This window comes from Thalassophryne amazonica, chromosome 5 (genome assembly GCF_902500255.1).
Source record: "Thalassophryne amazonica chromosome 5, fThaAma1.1, whole genome shotgun sequence".
NCBI lineage: Eukaryota > Metazoa > Chordata > Actinopteri > Batrachoidiformes > Batrachoididae > Thalassophryne > Thalassophryne amazonica.
Window position 1 is genome coordinate 106,690,872 of NC_047107.1, and position 12,802 is coordinate 106,703,673.

General features: G+C 42.9%; 1 protein-coding gene across 1 annotated transcript in view; it reads right to left on the minus strand.

Moving 5' to 3' along the window:
* slc4a5a (solute carrier family 4 member 5a) overlaps positions 1 to 12,802 on the minus strand; it is a 106,771-nt gene that overhangs the window by 76,728 nt on the left and 17,241 nt on the right. The window contains exon 2 of the mRNA XM_034171052.1: positions 6,785 to 6,997. Within this exon, the coding sequence (XP_034026943.1) occupies positions 6,785 to 6,997 (213 nt within the window). The remainder of the gene's footprint in view (positions 1 to 6,784; positions 6,998 to 12,802) is intronic.

Genomic DNA, 12,802 nt, shown 5'->3' on the forward strand with positions numbered 1-12,802 from the left:
CTTAAAGCGACACTACCAGACCAAAATCTCTCATCAGCCGTTAAAATTTTTACCGAAAACCAGCTGAATTTATCGAATGGTGTCCACTCAGTTGTGCCTTACAGTTTTTGAAAAAAGTTTTAGCAAACAAAGCAGCAGTCTCTGAGCCATTCCTAAACAATGAAAAAACGACGAGAGGGTGGGCGACTCCTCACTCAAAGACTGCCCACAGGCGAATGACGTAACCGACAGGCGTGAAAAAACTCTTGCATGCCCACGAGGGTTCAAGCATGTCTGATGTAATCACACGTGATTCAAATCCATATGGTTTTTGAAAAAAATAATAAGGTCCGTTACTTTTATCACAGACCTCGTAAATCTATACGGAACTCCACTGGAGCATGGTCTGTCAGAGCAATTACACCTATTTCACAGTCCACCACCGGGTCAACACTCACACCAGAGATTAGAAAATAATCAATTTGGGAATAGCTTTTGTGGGAGTGGGAATAAAATGTGTGCTCTCGTTCCAGGATGTATTAATCTCCAAATGTCCACCACCCAATTTCCTCCTATTGGAATTGTCACTTGTTACACTCCTATCTATGTAATCATCGGGAACTTGATTAAAGTCTCCTCTTACCACAATCTGGCCTTCAAAATTACACAATATATTAAGAACCTTGGAAACAAAGTTTGGGTCTTCCCTATTTGGGGCATATATTGTATATTGCAGATTACAACTTTTACACCATTTACAAGTGCTTGACCGCATATTATCCTTCCCTCAGTGTCTTTGAACTCTTGTAATAACACAAAATTAAGTCTCTTATTGATAAGAATAATTATGCCATGACTTTTGCTGGATACAGAATTGTAAAACACTTTCCCAACCCAGTCTCTTTTCATTTTTAAGGCTTCAGTTCCATTTTCAAAATGTGTTTCTTGTATAACCGCTATATCTGTGTTATGAGATTTAAGATAGCTGAGGACTTTTTTTTCTTATAAATGGCGTGCAACATCCATTGATATTCCACGTTACAATACTGATACCTGATTTATCCATTATTGTCCAATAACCAAATTGCTGGCCTGGAATTTTTAAGTCTACCACACTGTATGTAACGGCATTTTAGTGCACACTCAACACTAATTGTTACCTCACTGTCTGCAAAACAATAGAACCATAACAAAAAATTAAACACTGCACAAAAAAAGAACATTGCAGCGTAAAGCCTTTCTGGCTATAGAATCATGTCTTCTCTGGTCCGCGTGGGTTCCGAAGACGAACCCTCTCCTGCTCCCGTCATCCTGGTCCTGTCTGCGCCACAGTGTTCTCCCCTCCCCCATCAGTTATAGTGAATTTCTCGCTCTCCTACTTGTACAAATGAACAAAATGCTCCCGCATTGTCCTCTATGTTCTAGTCCATCTTCATGTTTTTCCTCAATCATCTGTGCTTTCAATAGTCTCTCAGACAAAACTTTCTGCCTCTCTTACATCAGTAAAACTTAGGCGCTTTCCCCTCCATGTGCATCGAAACGTCGCTGGATGAGCCAGCATGTGCTTCACCTGATGCTGCCACAATACTTTCATCACCGGGGAAAACAATTTGCGTTGTGCAGAGCGCTCCTTGCTCAAATCCTCAAAAAAATGACAGGTTACAGTCCTCCCACGGTGTCCCCCTTTTCTTTTTGGCAGTCATTAGCACTTTTTCTCGAGCGATGTATCTGAGAAATCTCACCAATATGATACGCGGAGGTTGGTCAGGGTTTGGCTGAGGTCCCAGGCTTCTATGACAGCGTTCAATTTCAAACTCGCTTCCAGACAGACAGAGACCGTCTGAAAGTATTCTCTGCACGTAGTCAGACAGCGTTGTCCCAGCCTCCTTTCCCTCCTTTAGTCCTTTAGTGCTCATTTGTACTATGTATGGCGGGGGTGTTACATTTTAATTGCAGCATGTATACTGCTGGTTTAAGTGTTGTGATGCAGCTCAAGAACAGTGGCATATGTGAAGAATTAGATTCTTTGCCTTGCAAACACACATAAGCCAGCTTTCTTCATTCTCATACAGAGGATCTTCTAAGAACTAAATCCTATGATCTTTACTCTGCAGGCACATCCCCCAGCTCCTGGTGTCTTGTTTCTTTTTGTTGTCCCAGCTGCAAAACCTTCCTAGTGAAGGCAGATCATAGGCTATAAATATATTGGTATTGAGGTGCACACTCCAAAACAGTGTGTGTGCATGCAGTCCACAGAGAATAAACCTCTGTGTTACCTTGCCATTGATTGCACCACACTGATTGAACATAGGCATAGTGGTCCCAGCCAAAGAGGCTGAAAGCCAAAGCAGCAGTGTTCCGCCGGCCGCTCATTACTCAATTCTCAAACACAAGCTCGACACTTGCAAGCTGTTTCAGGCTACAGCTGCTGCTGCTCACAGCAAGGATGCCAAATCAAATAAAAAGCACCAGGTACAAATTTACAAGAGTACAATAAAATGTAATACATGAGAAAGCCTGATGCATGACAATGGCAATACTAAAATGCCACTGGAGGAAAAAAGGAGAGTTGAATTTGCTTCACAGTCTATTCAGACATTGGACCCAAGTGTTCCACCCGGAGGACCCTTGGGTACCGCTGGAATGAGTCTATGTCAAACAAACAGTTATTTAGGTAGACTCAAACTAGGAGTTCCTTTTGCATCATTAGGAAGTGTCAGTTACAACATTTTGGAGATGCGTGTTTCTCTGTGCATGAGCCAACAGTGCCTCAGTGTTGGGGACTGCAGCAGCTGGGAAATAACAAAGGGACGGCCACATTTCACCTGGCAGCAGTTACTTTTGAGAGGTGGTGATGGAAGGGTTGTCTACTTGGGTAGTCTTAACATGAGCATTTTATATATCCACTGTGGCGACCCCGAACACACACACACACACACACACACAAAAAAAAAAAAAAAAAAAACCCGAAAGCAGCCGAATGGACAACCATATTTTATATATATATATATATATATATATATATATATATATATATATATATATATATATATATATATATATTGATCTCTGCTCCCCTCCACAGCATGTCTTTTTCCTGGTTCTCTCCCTCAGCCCCAACCAGTCTTAGCAGACGACTGCCCCTCCCTGAGCCTGGTTCTGCTGGAGGTTTCTTCCTGTTAAAAGGGAGTTTTTCCTTCCCACTGTCGCCAAGTGCTTGCTCACAGGGGGTCGTTTTGACCGTTGGGGTTTTTACGTAATTATTGTATGGCCTTGCCTTACAATATAAAGCGCCTTGGGGCAACTGTTTGTTGTGATTTGGCGCTATATAAATAAAATTGATTGATTGATTGATATATATATATATATATATATATATATATATATATATATATATATATATATATATATATATATATATATATATATATATATATATATATATATATATATATATATATAAGCCCCAACATGTCCTGGAAGGCTTCATCATGGCGTTGCTTTGCGCCATGCATCTCCACCGCGCTCCTCTTTCCATGACAAAAACTCCTGTAACAGTGGAATGTGCCGTTCATTTCTAAACTGGACGCTGTCTTGATCCGGGATGTCGTCTGACTAGCACAGGAATTGTGAAAAGACGTGGACATCAGCACTTTTTCAGCACATTAAGACAGATGTGCGGAGGAGTTCCGCGCATCGCAGTGGAGCCGCATGGCGCAAAGCAACGCCGTGATGAAGCCTTCCAGGACATGTTGGGGCATGTCCAGCTCATTCACAATCACAATTGGATAATCACACGACTGAAAAGCAACCGGAATCCATCTGAAATCCACCTGAAAGCCATCCTGTGAGACCAACACCGAGGTGATTTTGTCCCGCGTAATGAACGGCTCCGTGGCGCGTCCCTCCGCTTTTCTTTCCATGAAAAAAACTCCTGTAACAGTGGAATGTGCCAAAAAAGTGCTGATGTCCACGCCTTCTGCCTTTTTGTGAAAGTCAGACGAGGTCCCGGATCAACAAAGCCTTCACGTTGGAAATGATCTGGTTGTTTCAGTGGGGTCTGAGCATGTCGATAGGCGCTGGGAGCGCGCCGCGCTCTCAGCAGTTGTGGGCCGTCCTTAAAGCGGCAGTAACACTCCTTAATCTGTATAATCCCCATAAAATCATCCCTGAAAGCCATATTAATTTTTCGAACGGTGTCCACCTGGAGGTCTCTCACAGTTTCTGGAAAAAAATTGATGCAGCAAAGCTCCAAATCATTCAGACATTTATTTGCAATAAAAAAACGACAAGAGGGTGGACCAGTGCTCACACAAAGCCTGCTCACAGGCGAATGACGCAACCGACAGGCGTGAAAAAACTCACGCATGCGTCCGATTCCATCCGGACCATAACATATACAGTATGTATTTCACCATAATCCCTGTCATAAGAATCTATGGCACACAGTTTAAAACACAGACTGAAAATTCATTTGAGGTGTGTTCAAGTCCTTGTTGCAATCTGGGTCCATAAGTTGAGTGCATGTGGGTACAGTGTGCACAAATGTTTGGTTCATCTAGCTCATTATTCAGGTGTGTTTTGTAGACATATCATGAAATCAGCTAATAAGAGTATCACCTGTCAAAGTGGCGTGCAGAGTGCATAGCGCATGCAGATAATAGATGCAAGTGAAAGGCATGGAGAGGTTTCTGATCAGGAAACACATCTGCATGAATAAGGTGAGTGAAAATCAACTTGCAAAAAATGACATATCACTAGACATTGCTGTGACAGTTAACACCGACATGAATATTTTGCCCTTTAACTGTTCCCTGGTGTCGTGACCATCCTCACATCCAAATACTAAGTATGTTCAAACATTGGTGAGGAACCTGCTACTCAATTGTTACTGTTGTACTACATACTAGAAGAAAGCAAGTGAGACATTTCAACTTTCCTTTGATGGGGATGTTTAGAGATGAGACCCATGAACATATTAGATATTGCGTGAAAATTTCTACTTCGAAACAGCAAACCTAAAGTGAAGTTTATAGCCCATTTTCACACTATGGAGGTGGTAGTAGGTCATCATACATACCCTGTGGATTGTGATATACGAGAGGTGATTGAAAAGTTTTGAGCCTGACCACAAAGAAACCACAACTGAATTAATGCAATGTTTTACTTTTCAACATAATCCCCATTTAAAGCTTGTTTTTCAATCACCCCTCATACTAGATACTGTAGCTTGTATTGTCAGCGAAAAGCAGTACGAGTATTCGGATGTAGCCCACATCTCCACAATATGTTTGTCAAAATCTGTGCTGTATTTTTCAATTCTTGTCCAAAAAACCAAACAAACATAAAGAAAGAAAGAAAAAAGTTACCACATATTTGCCATCTCTCATGTCAGTTGATGGCAGAAACACACTTGTTTTCTTTTGTAAACTCAAAGACCTTTTGAGGCTACATTGATAATAATCAGATGACATTTAAGGAGTTTGTGTGACAAACCCAAAGACCATGACTCTGAGACCAAATGTGCAGCTCTTTATGTTTGGCGTAGTGTTATTATGAAGACACACCTTCACTGTATGGCTCAGTTGTTACGCTCAGCTTTCAAGAGAGGACAAGCTTTGATAAAATGTCACTACCTGCCCAGAACCGCAGAACAGCAGACACAGAGGGTGTTTGGTTCATCAGTGGGTGAAGCAAGCTGTTACAAACTGATAGTGTATTTTCTAAGAGGTTTAAAGAGACTGAACCAAACAAGAAAAAAAAAACCTTTGACATCAGTCAGGTGGACCAACATAAACAGGGATGATACAGTAATGCTCATTGTCTTCTGGGTGAGTTTAATTACTGTAAGTCTCAACAGGATCTTCAACAATATTAATGAAAATGTTGAATCTGGTCTGGAATCAATTTTGTTGTAGGATAGAATGGATTAAAGTGCAGGAAATTTAAGATAAAATGCTGTCTTGGGCAGAGGACTGCATGCTAATGAGTGTTATTCTCATTTAATGGCAACACCGTGTCCCCATTAATGAATGTTTAATGTGCTGTCATTTCCTCGTGCCACACATTATGCTTTGTGAGTCTCACACATGACATGATATCATGCTGCGTTACACCATGTCACAGGTCATTTGGTTAGATCACTTTATGTCTTTTTGTTTTCTGCAGTGTCCCCCAGGCTAACATGCTGGTAATAACGTGAACACAAATGGTTAATGCCGTTATATTAGGTTAAAGACAGGATTAGGTTCAGGTTAAAGTATGGGTTAGGTTATGATTAAGGTTAAATTAAGGGCAGATTACGATTAGGGTTACATTAAGGTTAGGTTCAGGCTAGGGTTAAATTTAAGTGAGGGTTAGGTGAAAGATACAATGGTAAAGGTACAATAAAGGCACTTCTTCTAAAGTTAAATTAAGATTAGGGTTGGGTTGATATTAGGGTTAGGTTAAGGTTAAAATTAGCCTTTAATAAATAGTTAGGATTAGGTTAAGATTAAGCTGAGCCTTAGGGTAAAGTTATGGTTTTATTGTGATTAGGTTAAGTCTAGGGTTAGGGTAAAGCCAGAGTTACATCATGATGAAGGTAGATTAAAATTAAGGTTAGGGTAAGGTTAGATAAAGGATAAGTTAAGGGTTGTAATTAAATTTAGGTGTAGGTTAAGTCTAAATTAAAATTAGGTTTATGGATAGGTCAAACAAGGAAAGTCCAGTTTGGTCAGACATGCAAGCCTAGGAGTTGGTATGCTGATCATGGCACGGGAGCCACTGACGTTTTTTTTGGGGAGGTCTGTGGATACTGACTCACTTGTGTAGTTGATGTCATAGACACTGTGCTCATGTGGATCCACACGTCCTTCCTCCATGTCCACCTCTCTGTACTGGTCTTGTTCATAGTGTCTGCGGTGTCCATAGTGTCTGTCCCTGTTCCTGTCTGCAACCTGGTGACCTGAACGCCTTCGCCGACGTTTACGTCGATATCCCTGTGGCACTGGGACGCCAATGTAGAAGGACTGATGGTCTGTGGACACATTTTTGGAGAAGAAAAGGATGACATATGATTAAAAATTTTGCAAAATGTCTTGCAAAATATTGAGCTAAGCATATAGATATACAATTGATTCCACGAATTTACATACACCTTTGCTGATATGTTTCAGTCTCTCTCAGTACATTTTGTTACCAAACAATGTATTCAGTTTAAAATATCTACTTTACTGTTGTTCAAATTAATGATTACAAGACACTCATTCATTCATCTTCTGCATCTGGGTTTGGGTTGCGGTTGCAGTAGACCAAGACGCAAACCCCACACTTCCCTATCTTTGGACAAGCCCTCCAACTCTTCCTGGGGTATCCTTAGGTGATCCCAAGCCAACTGGGTCGTATAATACCTCCAGCATGTCCTGGGTCTTCCCCCAGGGTCTCCTCCCAGTTGGACGTGCCTGGAAGACCTTCCTAAGGGAGACAACCAAATGGTATCCTCTCCAGATGCACAAACCACCTACTTAGGAATAGGGTTTCGCATGTAGACTGAAAAGTGTGATTCCTCTCAAACTGGAACACATTCTCTGGTCCCCTTTGTTAAAGATGGGGACCACCACCCCAGTTTGACAGACAGTAGTACTGTTGCCAACTTCCTTCCAACATTGTATAGGCATGTGACCCATGACAGCCCAACAACATTCACAGTCTTCAGCATCTCAGGATGAGTCTTGTCTGCCCCTGGTGATGTGCCACTTATGACTATTTCAGTAACTACCACTAGGAAGATGGCACCAGATCTGTCAGTACAGGTGAGGAGATCATCACATTGTTCTTTCCACAGCCTGACGATATCATCAGTCCAGGCTAGCAGCTCTCCTCCCTTGCTGAACACAGCCTAAACCTGATTATAAAACACATTTACTTAAAATTTGTTGCTATATTTCCACATAATGCTCCTTCATGATTGGAGCAACAAAACACATCCACAATGTGATGACATTAGGTGCATCTTTGCTTATCAAAATGTATTGATTAGTTCACTTTATTAATCCAAAAGACAAACAACCAAACACAAAGCTCTTCCATCATATTCAGTTGTCTTATTGTTTTACTTATCAGCATTAGTCTATTAGTTTTTGCAAACAAACTGTAGGCTGGTTTCCATTACTGTCAAAATTGTACATATTAAAGAAGTGAATTGAAAATACACTTCTTGGCAGTATACCTTAAAAAAAGCTTTTCTGCTTGCATTAAATATATTTCAGGTCATTTGAAAAAGCCTTATTTTGAAAAACAGCAACGAAAACGCTTTTTCTTCTGTTATATGTCTTGTGACATCCATAATAAAGCATCACATAATATTCTAAAACACATGCAGTAAGATAAGAAGAGCTTGTTAAACAATATAACAGATGTTGTTACATCAGTAGCAACAATGAAATGCCAATATATATTTTTTGACACTTTAATTTTTATTCAAGTTGTATAATACAAAATGTACAAGGCAACTAAAAGGGAAAAAAGGAAATCAATAGAACAATGCCAGTTGCGAGTGTCCCATAGTGTGTGTATATATATATATATATGCGTTTTCAGGTAATTTCCATGGTGGCATATATGTTTCATTTCCTCCATTTGTCTTCAAAAACACCCTCCTGCAGCCTGAGAATATAAGTAATTTTTTCCATATTATATAGCGTAGGGGGATCCAACTGGCACCACTTCCTTGTTATAGCTTTTTTACAGGCAATCAGCAATATCTTAGTCAAGTACCTGTCATTAGTATGGACAAACTCCGTCAAGTATCCAAGGTACATGGTTTTAAAATCCCTTGGTATTTTGTAACTCGGTATTTTTCCCATAACAGAATTCACATTATTCCAAAAACCTTCAATTTTTGGACATTCCCAAAACACATGGGTATGATGTGGATCCCCATTCCCACACAGTCTCCAACACAGAAGATGGACCTGAGATTGTTTACTTTTAATTTTTGGGGTGATAAAAAATCTAGTCAGGTTTTTTCCACCCAAACTCCCTCCATACTCTAGAATTTGTTGTTGTACACTGAGTTTCACATATATTCCTCCATTCATCCAGTGTTATTTCAGTTTTTAATCTCCTTCTCCCATTTAGATTTGATACAGATGGTTGATGCTGACGTGTCTTCCCTTAAGGTTTTATACAATGCTGAGAGTTCCTTGAATTGTATCCCTTTGTATGTTTTAATCACCCAGTATAACAAACCATATGATGACCGAGGACTTTGTATTTCCTTCAAAAAATAATCTCTAAATTGTAGGTACCGGAAGAAATCATTTTTCCCCAGTTCGTAATAGTCTTTCAATTCCTGAAAACTGATCAGATTGCCATCATTAATTATAGTACATATTGCCATTATTCCCCTTTTTTTCCCCAGTTTTTAAATCCTTGATCATGTATACCCGGTGTAAATCCACCGTCATGTGCAACCCAAATCAACAACTTTACTTCCTTTTCCAATTTGTCCTGTTTAATTTTCTCAGCCCAAATCTCCAAACTAAGTGAGTGCTGTAGTGTTTTTCTACATTTATTGTTTCCCAGAAGCGTCTGAACTGGGAAATCTTCCACTTCTGTCTCAATATCGTTCTATTTAGCAGAATAATTTTGATCACACCACTTAATTACTGTTCTGAGCTGAGCTGCATAGTAGTAGTCCTTCAGATTAGGGAATGCCATTCCACCCTGTTCCTTAGTAGTGTTGAGTATTTGATTCTTGTTTTTTTTTTTTGTTTTTTACCATTCCAGACAAATCTAGAGATGATCTTATCCCAGTATTTGAACTGCTCTGGTGGATTTTTAACTGGTAATGACTGGAAATGGTATAGTAGTCAGGGGAGAATGTTCATTTTTATAGTTGAAATTCTTGAATTGAGGTCTAAGGTAAGAAGTGACCATCTATTTAAGTCCTACCTAATATGAAGATTGATTTGATCATAATTAATTTTATATAAGTTAAGGTTTCTAGTTAGAATTACACCAAGGTATTTTATACATTTTAAATCCCATTTCAATTTAAACATAGTCTTAATTTCCTCAGATGGAGTATAATTAAATGATAGTATCTGGGTTTTAGACACATTAATTTTATACCCTGAATGTTTGGAAAAAGTGCTACTTAAATTAGTCAGAGGGATGAGGGTTTGGTTTGGGTTCTACAGATACTGTATTATGTCATCTGCAAATAAACTTATGATATGCTGTCCTCCTTTCAATTTCAATTTCAATTTCAATTTATTTTCATTTATATAGCGCCAAATCACAACAGAGTTGCCTCAAAGCACTTCACACAGGTAAGGGCTAACCTTACCAACCCCCAGAGCAACAGTGGTAAGGAAAAACTCCCTCTGAGGAAGAAACCTCAAGCAGACCAGACTCAAAAGGGTGACCCTCTGCTTGGGCCATGCTACAAACATAAATTACAGAACAATTCACGGACGAATAAACAAGAAATGCTGTTGGTACACAGGACAGGAGGGTCGCCAACACAAATACAACTCCCATCTCTGGATGGAGCTACACCTTAAACAGAGAGAAAAAAATAGAACTTTTACTTGTATTCCTCTCACTTCCTCATCCTGTCGTACAGCCTGTGCCAAAGGTTCAATATAGAGTGCAAAGAGGAGAGGCGAGAGGCAGCAGCCTTGGCGTGTGCCCCTCTTAAGTGTTATTTGTTTTGATAGGCTACCGTTAATTTTTATTCGAGCTGTGCCATTATTTTTTATATTGTTTAGCCAGTATAGATGTATAGATTTTGTAGTCAACATTAAGCACGGGTATTGGTCTATAATTACTACAATATTCTTGTTGGGAAAGTGTAGTGACACGGACCCACAACAGGGGGCGCAAATGAACGGTCAATAGATGAGCCAAAAAGTAACAATTTAATGTTGTGAATGTGCACAACGAACATACAGACAATCACAGAATATCATAACAGTCAATACACAGAGGTGACGTGTGGGCAGGCTTGAGGATAGAAGACGTCTGTCCTGAGAAGAGCCGGAACCACACGATTTCCGCCGCCCCAGAACCTGGTGAATACTGGAGCCGCCAAGTCCCGAATTCCCAGGTGATCACCGTCCCCGACTGTCGGATCTGGTACTGCTGGCGAAGAACAAAGACAGTCAAGTGTGGGTGTGTGTACACCCAGTAACAACAGCGGTGGGAATGCCACCTCCACCTCTCATTCAATATGTTGCAGCGGTCTCAGCTGAAAAGGAGTGCCGTCTTGCACAGCTTCCTCACAAACGACCGGTTCTCCTGCAAATTCTCACAATAACAGAGTTACAAATCTCACAAAAAGGCGGAGAGTATTACCTCCTATGAAGTATGATATCTCGGCAACGAGGTGGAGATGACGTCTGGTCTTTATGGAGTGAGATAATGTTGAGTAGATGGGTGACAGCTGTCAAGAGGTAATGAGCGACAGCTGTCACCCCCGGCTGTGTCCATGGCGGCAGCGCCCTCTCGTGCCTAAAGCCCGCACTTCAGGCAGGGCACCCTCTGGTGGTGGGCCAGCAGTGCCTCCTCTTCTGGCGGCCCACACAACAGGACCCCCCCCTCAACGGGCGCCTCCTGGCGCCCGACCAGGTTTGTCGGGGTGTCGGCGGTAGAGGTCGGCCAGGAGGGCCGGATCCAGGATGAAGCTCCTCTTCACCCAGAAGCGTTCTTCGGGTCCATACCCCTCCCAGTCCACCAAGTACTGGAACCCCCGACCCATCCGACGGACGTCCAGGAGCCGGCGCACCGTCCAAGCCGGCTCCCCGTCGATGATCCGAGCAGGAGGCGGCACCGGTCCGGGAGCACAGAGGGGTGAGGTGTGGTGAGGTTTGATGCGGGACACGTGGAAAACCGGATGGATCCGCAGTGAAGCCGGGAGTTGGAGCTTCACTGCGGCAGGACTGAGGACTTTGAGGATCCTGAAGGGGCCAATGTACCTGTCCTGAAGTTTTGGGGAGTCCACCTGGAGGGGGATGTCCTTCGTGGAAAGCCACACCTCCTGCCCGGGCTGGTAAGCAGGGGCCGGGGATCGCCGGCGGTCTGCATGGGTCTTCGCCCTCGTCCGGGCCTTCAACAAGGCAGAACGGGCGGAGCGCCACACCCGACGGCACTTCCGCAGGTGGGCCTGGACCGAGGGCACACCGACCTCTCCCTCCACCACGGGAAACAACGGGGGCTGATACCCCAAACACACCTCAAATGGGGAGAGGCCGGTGGCAGAAGACACCTGGCTGTTATGCGCATACTCGATCCAGGCCAGATGGTTACTCCAGGCCGTCGGGTGCGCGGATGTGACGCAGCGGAGGGTCTGTTCCAAGTCCTGGTTGGCCCGCTCTGCCTGTCCGTTCGTCTGTGGATGGTACCCGGACGAGAGGCTCATGGTGGCCCCCAGTTCCCTGCAGAAGCTCCTCCAGACGTGTGAGGAGAACTGGGGACCACGATCAGAGACGATGTCGGAGGGTATCCCATGCAGACGGATGACGTGGTGGACCAGGAGGTCTGCTGTCTCCTGGGCTGTTGGGAGCTTCGGAAGGGCCACAAAGTGGGCCGCCTTGGAGAATCGGTCCACTATCGTGAAGATGGTGGTGTTGCCCTGGGACGGCGGGAGGCCCGTGACGAAATCCAGGCCGATGTGGGACCAGGGGCGATGAGGCACCGGCAGCGGCTGGAGGAGTCCTTGGGCCTTCTTATGTACTGCCTTGCCCCTGGCACAGGTGGTGCAGGCCTGGATATATTCCCGGACGTCGGCCTCCATAGACGCCCACCAGAAGCGCTGCCGGACAATTGCCACGGTCCT